At 47.8% G+C, this 13,793-nt stretch overlaps 1 protein-coding gene across 1 annotated transcript in view; it reads right to left on the bottom strand.

Annotated features, from left to right (window-relative positions):
* The window catches only part of LOC115126636 (calponin-3-like), a 35,353-nt gene extending 23,977 nt beyond the window's left edge, over positions 1 to 11,376 (bottom strand). The window contains exon 1 of the mRNA XM_065019250.1: positions 11,115 to 11,376. Within this exon, the coding sequence (XP_064875322.1) occupies positions 11,115 to 11,171 (57 nt within the window). The 5' untranslated portion in view covers positions 11,172 to 11,376. The remainder of the gene's footprint in view (positions 1 to 11,114) is intronic.
* Positions 11,377 to 13,793: the final 2,417 nt, after the last annotated feature.

Raw genomic sequence — 13,793 nt, 5'->3', positions numbered from 1 at the left:
AATTTAAAAAAGTTCAAAGGTTCAATAAAGACTAAAAGGAAACGAAAAACACGAAGAGGATTTCACTTCTTTAGGAAAACAGCCTTAATGTTGGAAAACAAACAACATTTATCATCCTGAGTCAACACACATTTTTCACAAGCTACAAGCTATAAGCACAGCAGGCTTTTAAAGGACCAACGTGTTTGTTCTGCTTTGTGTTTTACATTTGGTTTTTGCCATTTTAAAAAACATATATATTGCAATACTGGTATGTTCCCTGCCCTAACAAAAAAGCCCACCAGAGTCAGTCATTTTCCATCAAGTCTTTAACTTGTTGTAACGGACAATAGCGTTATCTCAAACACATACGTGCACAAGATAACAGTATCCTTCCCAAAGACTCATCCAAGTTGAACAAGTCAAGTTTGGTGAAAACCCCACTATTTATCTTGCTGGACAGGAATCTGAAATGTAAAAAAAGCTGAACAATGGTTCAGGAAAAGGGCTCACTTCCCATTCACCCCAAAACAGCATCACTGGGCTTAATATGACAACACAAGGAATCAGAATCTCACTGTGAAAGGGAGATCCAGCCTGCAGAGCACATGCTCAGATAGGGCTCGACCTGTGCAGAGCACATGCTCAGATAGGGCTCGACCTGTGCAGAGCACATGCTCAGATAGGGCTCGACCTGTGCAGAGCACATGCTCAGATAGGGCTCGACCTGTGCAGAGCACATGCTCAGATAGGGCTCGACCTGTGCAGAGCACATGCTCAGATAGGGCTCGACCAGATAATAACCAACGAGTAGCAGCAGTGTAAAAACAAAGGTGGTGTGCATAGTTGTACATAGTTTGTGTGGCCAGTTGATTAATTGTTCAGCAGTCTTATGGCTTGGGGGTAGAAGCTGTTAAGGAGCCTTTTGGTCCTGGACTTGGTGCTCAGGTACCGCTTGCCGTGCGGTAGCAGAGAGAACAGTCTATGACTTGGGTGACTGGAGTCTTTGACTATTTTTTGGGCCTTCCTCTGACACTACCTAGTATATGGGTCCTGGATGGCAGGAAGCTTGGTCCCAGTAATGGATTGGGCACTAAGTGATCCTTGGTATGACCTTCTTAAAACAATCCCATATAGCTAGACAGAGCTTAGCTTCTTATGGGATAAAAAACAGTTCTGGAGGAATAAGGTTTGAGAAGTAGGTCTAATACATTACCACAGTATATTGGCTACATGCCTGGCCTGCCAATATTGTTCTTCTCAGACCAGATTGTATTTCAAAACTCAAGCTTTGATAACAGAATAGATCAGTTGGTGTAGCAGTTGCGAGGCACAGTGGAGCATACATTTAAATCATTTGCTTTTTTATTTTACTGGATGGTCTGATGCATCTGATGGCTTCAAGAGAACGGTGAACTCAGGGGGGCAAAACGAGGTCAAATCACGCCGTCAGTGATCTTCAGGTCGAAAAGTCAGAGCTCAAGAAAGATGCCAGAGTTTACGACTTTGAATTCCGAGTTGGATGACCATTGAAAAATGATTTTTCCCAGTCGAATTTCGTTTTTTTCTTCAGAGTTCCCAGTTGTATTGAACGCACTGAAGTCAGAAGTCAGAGATTTCCGAGTTTCCAATTGTTTTGAATACGGCATTGGTCTCAATGGAGGGAGGAGGCAGCACAGGGTCTGCCTCTCACGGTCCCTGCTCTCCCCTCCGGTGAGACGGACTAGAGAGGAGACACTCGAATCGAATCACAACCACATCTGCCTCTCACGGTCCCTGCTCTCCCCTCCGGTGAGACGGACTAGAGAGGGGACACTCGAATCGAATCACAACCACATCTGCCTCTCACGGTCCCTGCTCTCCCCTCCGGTGAGACGGACTAGAGAGGGGACACTCGAATCGAATCACAAACACATCTGCCTCTCACGGTCCCTGCTCTCCCCTCCGGTGAGACGGACTAGAGAGGGGACACTCGAATCGAATCACAAACACATCTGCCTCTCACGGTCCCTGCTCTCCCCTCCGGTGAGACGGACTAGAGAGGGGACACTCAAATCGAATCACAACCACATCTGCCTCTCACGGTCCCTGCTCTCCCCTCCGGTGAGACGGACTAGAGAGGGGACACTCGAATCGAATCACAAACACATCTGCCTCATGCACAAATTCATGATTGATCCTATGAACAGAGAAGGTGAGAAACTCCTCAATATTAAAATAGACACGACGAGCTGCTAATAATAATCAAAACGCAGGGCGATAGAGTCGATAGACTTGGCTACACATTCTTTGCAGCTGCATTGCGAGTGGAAGGAGGGAGAAGCACATTTTCTAATTTTCTAATAGAGTTGAATGAAACCGGTGAATAAAAACTTGAACTCATAAAAAACAGCAGCTCTTTGCTGTATTCTCTCTCTCCCAGTCTCTCTCTCTCTCTGATCGGGGTTTGATAAAAGTTATAAAATCTCACGTAGGCTCGCATCAAACTTGTCAGTGACCAGGCTCTTGGAAGCAAGCTATAGGCACAGTGACTGGAGCCATCTGATTGGCCGGTGTAGTAGGCACACGGGAATGATCCACAGACCTCTTGGTCCACTGGGTAGGCGGAATTTGTCTTTTCAGGCAAAATTAAATTGTTCAAAACAGGAACACTTTGCCTACCCAGTGAACAGGCTTTCTGTATCAAGTACACCTACCGCCAACAGCTCAGCACAAAAACAAAACAAAAGATAGCGCATGCAATTCGAGTTGGCTTTTCTACAGAAATGTTTGGTGATCCACTCGGAATGCCTTGAAGACCGGTTGGTGTCCACTGGTAACCAAACTCCTTCTGGCCTCAATAACAACTCTCTCTTTCACGTTGAAAGCACCAGATTAGGGGAAAGCTTTACCCTTAAACAAGAGCAGTGACCTCAAGAACTGGATAAATAATTCATCTTGAAGTTCCTCCAACTGCTGTAGAAAAGATGTAACAGTGTGAGCATGTGTTCCAAGGCTCCAGAGGGAATTCCTGTTCTATTTTAAAACACTGGAGAAGTAAGATCAAGGAAACACCAGTCAGACATTTGGTTCAACCCCCGGAGAGTGGTGGTGACCCGCTGGACTTCAGGGTTGTTTGATTACTAATGATTGACATGATGATTTGAAGGACTAGATAAAGAAAATGAGCTGAGGGAAAGTAACTTTGAACACAACGACAGTTACAAAAATGCAGCTTTATTTCTATGCTGTTTCTTCTTAATTCAAGTGTGTCCATGTTTAACTAGGCAAGTCAGTTAAGAACAAATCCTTATTTACAATGACGGCCTAAACCCGGACTACGCTGGACCAATTGTGGGCCACCCTATGGGACTCCCAATCACGTCCGGATGTGACAGCCTGGATTCGAACCAGGGACTATAGTAATGCCTCTATGTACTGAGATGCAGTGCCTTAGACCGCTGTGTGTGTGTGTGTGTGTGTGTGTGTGGTTGATTGACAGATGCTGGTCATCTTTCCAGATTAACACGTATGTACATTAGAAAACCAAGCTGCTTTTAATTTCCAGCCGTCAGAATCCACTGTATATTAACACAAGCAGCTCTCAACTAAAGCCGGTGTTGGCAGCCACCCTGGAATATACCGGAAAGCACCCGATATTTCCATTTAAAATGTTTTCCCGGCTGGGCCAGCCCGGCGTTGGTTGAACTACTCTGGGCTCATCTGATTTCAGTCGAGGTTTAGAAGATTACCTCACCCAAAAGCTTGTCATACCATCGCAAACATAAACAGGGGCCACTAAGTAGTTAAAAAGATGTATTGGCCCTTTTATTATCTCAATATCAAATAATTTCTGGATAAAAATGAAATACCTTACTGTGATTATTTTTGGCCATTTTAATTGAAAACAAACTTATTTTTTCTTAGCAAAGAGTTATTTCTCAAGCAAGAACTTTGCTAGGACTGGTCTGAGTGGGGAGGGGGAAACTGAAAACAAGCTGTTATTGGCAGAGAGGTTTGGAACACTCTTTCTTATTGGCCTATTAACTCATTTACCGGCTGGTGACGTCACCAGGCAGGACAAAAGAGGCAGAGATTTCAGACAGTCTTTTCAAATAGCTCTTACACTAAAAGGTCATTATAATCATTTTCAAAGTATTATTCCAACCTCAGTGTGTAAATGAAAATTAAACACACAGGACATATTTGTCTGCACTGGGCCTTTGAGGAATGAGATGGTCTGGTCTCATTAAGGAGAGAGAGAGAGAGAGAGAGAGAGAGAGAGAGAGAGAGAGAGAGAGACAGAGAGAGACAGAGAGAGACAGAGACAGAGAGACAGAGAGAGAGAGAGAGAGACAGAGAGAGAGACAGAGAGACAGAGACAGAGAGAGACAGACAGACAGAGACAGAGAGAGAGAGAGAGACAGAGACAGAGACAGAGACAGAGACAGAGACAGACAGACAGACAGACAGAGACAGACAGAGACAGACAGAGACAGACAGAGACAGACAGAGACAGACAGAGACAGACAGAGACAGACAGAGACAGAGAGAGAGAGAGAGAGAGAGAGAGAGAGAGAGAGAGAGAGAGAGACAGAGACAGAGAGAGAGAGAGAGAGAGAGAGAGGACTTGTAGCTCAGTGAATTAGAGATCTTTCGGATTGTGTTGTTTGTTGCCGGTAACCTTGGTTTCCAGTTTCTCATGTTCAGGAAGTGTGTCAATGTGAGACTCTGGGGATGCCGGAGACAGAGATGGATCACTGAGGCATTCTAAGCCTCAATGCGACCTCAGCACAGGTTATTGTTACAACAGATTCATTAATAGCATGCTGGTTCCTCCAGCTTCTGTTCTGTATTCAGTCAGAGCTTGATACATTGACATCTGCTGACGTTTGACAAACTACTGACTCAGTGTGTCAAACGTCGACATCGAAATATGTCACTTAAAAGCTACTCCAACAACACTTGATCGGTTTCTGTCGATGATCAGCTTTCTGCTAACTGAACAAACACACTTCCAGTATCCCAGATTCCACTGTGTTGTTCACAAGTCATTTGTCCTGGTCAATAAACTCCTTCAGCTTTGTTGAAAAGTGCCCATTGTCTTCTCTCTTTTAACCTGATATTGTCATCATTGGCCAACAGGAAGTAGACCATGACAGTCTGCTGATCTTGTATCTGGAGAGAACGCTTGGTTTGCTTGCTGTTGGCACCAATGCTATCAAAGCAAACAGAGAGTGGGCAGACATAAACTGTAAACATGAGACAGTTTCACATAGCTGACTAACACGTTAAACATGGTCCTATCTCCCCCGGCCTTGACTGCCTGTTTTCGATGGGTAGGCTGACCGATGACGTCATGATTCCGTCATTTCCTACAGAGAGAGAGAGACGACTCTTGGTAGCCTAGGAGACCAATGTTCTATGAACCAAACATTCCTCTAATGATTTCCTAGTCCGCTGATCGTTTCTCCTGAGCACAGCTTGACAGTATCCAGACAGCCAACTTATACAATCCACGTTATTTCCAACTATTCGATAAGTCATTTCAACTCATTACATACCCATTGAGTATAACTAGGTTTACTTTAACTGTCCAGCCTTGAATGTAAGACAGAATGTAAGGTTGTTTAATAATCTCAATATTTAGTTGTTGTTGTTGTTGTAAAATGTCTATAAAAACAACCATTGTGATCTCTCATGGACTGACTGTAAAGTGCCTGGATGTCTATAAAAACGACCATTGTGATCTCTCATGGACTGACTGTAAAGTGCCTGGATGTCTATAAAAACGACCATTGTGATCTCTCATGGACTGACTGTAAAGTGCCTGGATGTCTATAAAAACGACCATTGTGATCTCTCATGGACTGACTGTAAAGTGCCTGGATGTCTATAAAAACGACCATTGTGATCTCTCATGGACTGACTGTAAAGTGCCTGGATGTGTATAAAAACGACCATTGTGATCTCTCATGGACTGACTGTAAAGTGCCTGCATCCATAACTCCATCTACGCAACTTGAAAGTGGTTACATCTCTCACTTCTATGGGCTGTCATTGAAACACATTCAGGAGTGTGGCTTTAAACAATAATACGTTTTTGTTAAATTGACATGAATGAACCTATGCCGACATCTGACTGACAGCTGTACAGTTAGTTGTTCATGGACTAACTGTAAAGTTCTTGTGTTGTTAGTAGAACAACTTATGTGTAAATGAATTCTGTTGTATTTAAATTAAATATGCTGTATTTATTATTATTTGTTAATTAACATAATTTTTGTGTATTATCTGTGATTGTTTAGTTTGTCTTGTTTAGTTTCTTAATCATTGTGACCTAAACTGACTGTAAAATGTGCCCAGCTGTAAAAGAACGTTGGTCAGGGCCCATAAAAAGGCCCATTGTGATCTCAGGGCCCAGCTGTAACAGAGACCTTGGTCAGGGCCCAGCTGTAACAGAGACCTTGATCAGGCCCAGCTGTAAGAGAGTCAGGGCCCAGCTGTAACAGAGACCTTCAGGGCCCAGGTCAGAGACCTTGGGGCCCAGCTGTAACAGAGACCTTGGTCAGGGCCCAGCTGTAAGAGACCTTGGTCAGGGCCCAGCTGTAACAGAGACCTTGGTCAGGGCCCAGCTGTACAGAGACCTTGGTCAGGGCCCAGCTGTAACAGAGACCTTGGTCAGGGCCCAGCTGTAACAGAGACAGAGACCTTGGTCAGGGCCCAGCTGTAACAGAGACCTTGGTCAGGGCCCAGCTGTAACAGACCTTGGTCAGGGCCCAGCTAACAGAGACCTTGGTCAGGGCCCAGCTGTAACAGAGACCTTGGTCAGGGCCCAGCTGTAACAGAGACCTTGGTCAGGGCCCAGCTGTAACAGAGACCTTGGTCAGGGCCCAGCTGTAACAGAGACCTTGGTCAGGGCCCAGCTGTAAAAGAGACCTTGGTCAGGGCCCAGCTGTAACAGAGACCTTGGTCAGGGCCCAGCAGACCTTGGTCAGGGCCCAGCTGTAAAAGAGACCTTGGTCAGGGCCCAGCTGTAACAGAGACCTTGGTCAGGGCCCAGCTGTAAAAGAGACCTTGGTCAGGGCCCAGCTGTAAAAGAGACCTTGGTCAGGGCCCAGCAGGGCCCAGCTGTAAAAGAGACCTTGGTCAGGGCCCAGCTGTAAAAGAGACCTTGGTCAGGGCCCAGCTGTAAAAGAGACAGGGCCCAGCTGTAAAAGAGACCTTCAGGGCCCAGGTAAAGAGAGGGCCCAGCTGTAAAAGAGACCTTGGTCAAGAGACCTTGGTCAGGGCCCAGCTGTAAAAGAGACCTTGGTCAGGGCCCAGCTGTAAAAGAGACCTTGGTCAGGGCCCAGCTGTAAAAGAGACCTTGGTCAGGGCCCAGCTGTAAAAGAGACCTTGGTCAGGGCCCAGCTGTAAAAGAGACCTTGGTCAGGGCCCAGCTGTAACAGAGACCTTGGTCAGGGCCCAGCTGTAACATAGACCTTGGTCAGGGCCCAGCTGTAAAAGAGACCTTGGTCAGGGCCCAGCTGTAAAAGAGACCTTGGTCAGGGCCCAGCTGTAACAGAGACCTTGGTCAGGGCCCAGCTGTAAAAGAGACCTTGGTCAGGGCCCAGCTGTAAAAGAGACCTTGGTCAGGGCCCAGCTGTAAAGAGAGAGCCCAGCCTTGGACAGGGCCCAGCTGTAAAAGAGACCTTGGTCAGGGCCCAGCTGTAAAAGAGACCTGTGAGTCAGGGCCCAGCTGTAAAAGAGACCTTGGACAGGGCCCAGCTGTAAAGAGACCTTGGACAGGGCCCAGCTGTAACAAGCCCAGCTGTAACAGAGAGGGCCCAGCTGTAAAGAGACAGGGCCCAGCTGTAACAGAGACCTTGGACAGGGCCCAGCTGTAACAGAGACCTTGGACAGGGCCCAGCTGTAACAGAGACCTTGGTCAGGGCCCAGCTGTAACAGAGACCTTGGTCAGGGCCCAGCTGTAACAGAGACCTTGGACAGGGCCCAGCTGTAAGCAGAGACCTTGGTCAGGGCCCAGCTGTAACAGAGACCTTGGTCAGGGCCCAGCTGTAACAGAGACCTTGCCCAGCTGTCAGAGACCTTGGCCCAGCTGTAAAAGAGACCTTGGTCAGGGCCCAGCTGTAACAGAGACCTTGGACAGGGCCCAGCTGTAAAGAGAGACCTTGGTCAGGGCCCAGCTGTAACAGAGACCTTGGTCAGGGCCCAGCTGTAACAGAGACCTTGGTCAGGGCCCAGCTTAAAGAGACCTTGGTCAGGGCCCAGCTGTAACAGAGACCTTGGTCAGGGCCCAGCTGTAACAGAGACCTTGGTCAGGGCCCAGCTGTAAAGAGACCTTGGTCAGGGCCCAGCTGTAAAAGAGACCTTGGTAACAGAGACCTGGTCAGGGCCCAGCTGAAAGAGACCTTGGTCAGGGCCCAGCTGTAAAAGAGACCTTGGTCAGGGCCCAGCTGTAACAGAGACCTTGGTCAGGGCCCAGCTGTAAAGAGACCTTGGTCAGGGCCCAGCTGTAACAGAGAGACAGCTTGGACCAGGAGCCCTGTAAAGAGAGTCAGGGCCCAGCTGTAACAGAGACCTGTAAAAGAGACCTTGGTCAGGGCCCAGCTGTAACAGACCTTGGTCAGGGCCCAGGGCCCAGCTGTAACAGAGACCTTGGTCAGGGCCCAGCTGTAAAAGAGACCTTGGTCTGTAAAAGAGACCTTGGTCAGGGCCAGCTGTAAAAGAGACAGAGACCTTGGACAGGGCCCAGCTGTAACAGAGACCTTGGACAGGGCCCAGCTGTAACAGAGACCTTGGTCAGGGCCCAGCCAGAGACCTTGGTCAGGGCCCAGCTGTAACAGAGACCTTGGTCAGGGCCCAGCTGTAAAGAGACCTTGGTCAGGGCCCAGCTGTAAAAGACCTTGGTCAGGGCCCAGCTGTTGAGACAGGGCCCAGCTGTAAAAGAGACCTTGGTCAGGGCCCAGCTGTAAAGAGACCTTGGTCAGGGCCCAGCTGTAAAAGAGACAGCTGTTGGTCAGGGCCCAGACCTTGTAAAGAGACCTTGGTCAGGCCCAGCCCAGCTGTCAGGGCCCAAAAGAGACCTTGGTCAGGGCCCAGCTGTAACAGAGACCTTGGTCAGGGCCCAGCTGTAAAAGAGACCTTGGACAGGGGCCAGCTGTAACAGAGACCTTGGTCAGGGCCCAGCTGTAACAGACCTTGGTCAGGGCCCAGACCTTGGTCAGGGCCCAGCTGTAACAGAGACATTGGACAGGGCCCAGCTGTAACAGAGACCTTGGACCTTGGTCAGGGCCCAGCTGTAACAGAGACCTTGGTCAGGGCCCAGCTGTAACAGAGACCTTGGACAGGGCCCAGCTGTAACAGAGACCTTGGTCAGGGCCCAGCTGTAACAGAGACCTTGGTCAGGGCCCAGCTGTAAAAGAGACCTTGGTCAGGGCCCAGCTGTAACAGAGACCTTGGTCAGGGCCCAGCTGTAACAGAGACCTTGGTCAGGGCCCAGCTGTAACAGAGACCTTGGACAGGGCCCAGCTGTAACAGAGACCTTGGACAGGGCCCAGCTGTAACAGAGACCTTGGTCAGGGCCCAGCTGTAACAGAGACCTTGGACAGGGCCCAGCTGTAACAGAGACCTTGGACAGGGCCCAGCTGTAACAGAGACCTTGGACAGGGCCCAGCTGTAACAGAGACCTTGGACAGGGCCCAGCTGTAACAGAGACCTTGGACAGGGCCCAGCTGTAACAGAGACCTTGGTCAGGGCCCAGCTGGGCCCAGCTGTAACAGAGACCTTGTAACAGAGACCTTGGACAGGGCCCAGCTGTAACAGAGACCTTGGACAGGGCCCAGCTGTAACAGAGACCTTGGACAGGGCCCAGCTGTAACAGAGACCTTGGTCTCAGTCTGTGTTCCTCACTGATTTAAAGGTATAATAATATACAGTGTTACAATGGAAAGTTATATCTGGAGTATTTCTCCTGTCTTATCCGGTGTCCTGTGTGAATTTAAGTATACTCTCTCTAATTCTCTCTTTCTCTCTCTCGGGAGGACCTGAGCCCTAGGACCATGCCTCAGGACTACCTGGCCTGATGACTCCTTGCTGTCCCCAGTCCACCTGGTTGTGCTGCTGCTCCAGTTTCAACTGTTCTGCCTTCGGCTATGGAACCCTGACCTGTTCACCGGACATGCTACCTGTCCCAGACCTGCTGTTTTCAACTCTCTAGAGACAGCAGGAGTGGTAGAGATACTCTGAATGATCGGCTATGAAAAGCCAACTGACATTTACTCCTGAGGTGCTGACCTGTTGCACCCTCAACTACTACTGTGATTATTATTATTTGACCCTGCTGGTCATCTATGAATGTGTGAACATCTTGGCCATGTTATGTTATAATCTCCACCCGGCACAGCCAGAAGATGACTGGCCTCCCCTCATAGCCTGGTTCCTCTCTAGGTTTCTTCCTAGGTTTTGGCCTTTCTAGTTAGTTCATCCTAGCCCCCCTGCTTCTACACCTGCATTGCTTGCTGTTTGGGGTTTTAGGCTGGGTTTCTGTACAGCACAGCACTTTTCAGCTGATGTAAGAAAGGCTTCATAAATACATTTGATTGAAAGTCATAATCACTCCCCATTGGTTGCCCAATTGAAATGTGGGGGCATAGCCTTTCCATCGCCCCCCTACGTTACTGACTCCTTAATGTCTCTCTGCTACGAACAATGAATTGACTTGGCTTCCATTAATGCCACTTCCAGTGATTGGTTTAATTGAAATATTTCGTACATTTAGGCCTGCCTATCTTAATTGATGTGAGAGAAACTCCTGGCAAACTATGTTCTACTTTTAGTATAAGTTTCTATGTAGCCTACCAACCACAATTGTGCATCAGAATCGAATAAACCCCGCCTCGGAACAAATACTCATATTTTCAACTCTGCCAGTAGACTTATCCAGCCGAATAAACTCAATTCCACGATGTACGACGGCGCTTTCATATAGCAGAGTTGAGTTGAAACCGTTACCTGTATCCTGACCTGGCTGTAGCACGCAGCAGCAGACCGGGTTGGTTCAGCTGGTTAGTTCAAAAACGTCGATAATAAACCATGTGGTTATTAATACCCCAAAACGAATTATTTAACTACTGGTCGGGTTCCTTACTCACTTTGCTTTTCACCTCTGCGGATAATCCGTAGGCTGGTCCCTTATTGAATGAAGTCATCTTTGTTCGAGATTTAAAAGTCAATATTCCTTGCTACAATGTAGCTGAAACGATTCCGTTCGGTTACTTTGTAACACTCAATGAACCGCGTACTTCTGGGTCCTGTTCAGTCAGTCCAAAAGAGGAGTTCAAATCCGTGCAGATGTGGTGGTGTGTGAGTACCGCAGTGTCCCGTCGGACACCGAAACGTCTCCACTTCAATACCGACTTTTTATTTGTTGAAAAAATGTCGCAAGACTATTGACGGAACACTTCAGAGCCAATCAAATGAGCTGAATGTACAATCCCTCTGATCATTGTTGGAGGCTGCTACTACCGCGCATTTATATAGAAGTGATTTATGCTCCTCATTTCAACAAGAACAATACTACATGTTATCTATTATTACTGAGCATTTGGTTTGACATGATGTTGTGGCTACACGTTTCAGTTATTCAGAATGGAAAAAAGGACAGCAATCGAAGCACAATAGCCTATATGTTATACATGTACAGTATATGTAAGTTCTGCATGTATTTATGTTCCTAGGCCGTCAATGTAAATACGAATTTGTTTTTAACTGTCTTGCCTAGTTAAATAAAGGTAAAAATACATGTTTGATCTGTAGGGTACTAAAATTACACATGTACATTCCCTATAATAAGCCTATATTGATCAACCTGATCTAGATTGTATTGATAATAAGCCTATATTGATCAACCTGATCTAGGTTCCTCTTATAGATTGCACAGAGTGGCAGGTAGGCTAGCGGTTTTTAATTTATTTTACCTTTATTTAACCAGGCAAGTCAGTTAAGAACGAATTCTTATTTTCAATGACGGCCTAGGAACAGTGCAACCTTCCAGTCACTAGTCCAACGCTCTAACCACTAGGCTACCCTGCCGCCCCTCCACTCTAACCACTAGGCTACCCTGCCGCCCCTCCACTCTAACCACTAGGCTACCCTGCCGCCTCTACACTCTAACCACTAGGCTACCTGCCACCTCTACACTCTAACCACTAGGCTACCCTGCCCCCTCTACACTCTAACCACTAGGCTACCCTGCCGCCCCTCCACTCTAACCACTAGGCTATCCTGCCGCCCCTCCACTCTAACCACTAGGCTACCCTGCCGCCCCTCCACTCTAACCACTAGGCTACCCTGCCGCCCCTCCACTCTAACCACTAGGCTACCCTGCCACCTCTACACTCTAACCACTAGGCTACCCTGCCGCCTCTAACCACTCTGCCGCCCCTCCACTCTAACCACTAGGCTACCCTGCCGCCCTACACTCTAACCACTAGGCTACCCTGCCACCTCTACACTCTAACCACTAGGCTACCCTGCCGCCTCTACACTCTAACCATTAGGCTACCCTGCCGCCCCACCACTCTAACCACTAGGCTACCCTGCCGCCCCTCCACTCTAACCACTAGGCTACCCTGCCGCCCCTCCACTCTAACCACTAGGCTACCCTGCCGCCTCTACACTCTAACCACTAGGCTACCCTGCCGCCTCTACACTCTAACCACTAGGCTACCTGCCACCTCTACACTCTAACCACTAGGCTACCCTGCCGCCTCTACACTCTAACCACTAGGCTACCCTGCCGCCCCTCCACTCTAACCACTAGGCTACCCTGCCGCCCCAGGTGAAGGGTATAGGGCTGGGAACCAAAAGGTCACTGGTTTGAATCCTTGAGCTGACTAAGTGAAAAAAATCTGTGGATGTGCTTTTGAGCAAGGCACTCAAACATACGTGCTTCTGTAAGCTGCTCTGGAGGTCTAATACATCACTGAAAATATCAATTACATCTCGGGTGGTTGCCCTGCATGTTATTGGTGTAATAGTCACAGCCAAGCTGCTATACACTGGAAGCCCTGAGTCCACAATAAGCAGTATTGGTCCCTTTGCCTCCATCCAAGGTGGAAAAGGACGCTCAAGGGCATGGCACACACACACACACACACACATACACACACACACAAACACGTTGTCTTTGTTGAGATTGCGATCTTCCACTGTCATTCAACCTTTGCGGTGTGTATAAAGGGACCTTGTTTAAAAGTATGCAGTTTGTCAGTGTCAGGTTTACAGGTCAAGTTGAAATATGTCACTTGAAAGCTGAAGTTTCATAATCTTCAACACTCCACCTGGTATAGGAGCAGGGAAGAGTCATATAGAAGCAGAGTCATAAAGGAGCAGAGTCAAATAGGAGCTGGGAAGAGTCATATAGAAGCAGAGTCATAAAGGAGCAGAGTCATATAGGAGCTGGGAAGAGTCATATAGAAGCAGAGTCATAAAGGAGCAGAGTCATATAGGAGCAGAGCAGAGTCAAATAGGAGCTGGGAAGAGTCATATAGAAGCAGAGTCATAAAGGAGCAGAGTCATATAGGAGCTGGGAAGAGTCATATAGGAGCAGAGTCAAATAGGAGCTGGGAAGAGTCATATAGAAGCAGAGTCATAAAGGAGCAGTCATATAGGAGCAGAGCAGAGTCATATAGGAGCTGGGAAGAGTCATATAGAAGCAGAGTCATAAAGGAGCAGAGTCATATAGGAGCAGAGCAGAGTCATATAGGAGCTGGGAAGAGTCATATAGAAGCAGAGTCATAAAGGAGCAGAGTCATATAGGAGCTGGGCAG

Source organism: Oncorhynchus nerka, linkage group LG6 (genome assembly GCF_034236695.1).
Source record: "Oncorhynchus nerka isolate Pitt River linkage group LG6, Oner_Uvic_2.0, whole genome shotgun sequence".
Lineage (NCBI taxonomy): Eukaryota > Metazoa > Chordata > Actinopteri > Salmoniformes > Salmonidae > Oncorhynchus > Oncorhynchus nerka.
The sequence above is the reverse complement of the archived record's forward strand: the minus strand, read 5'-3'. Positions and strand labels throughout refer to the sequence as shown.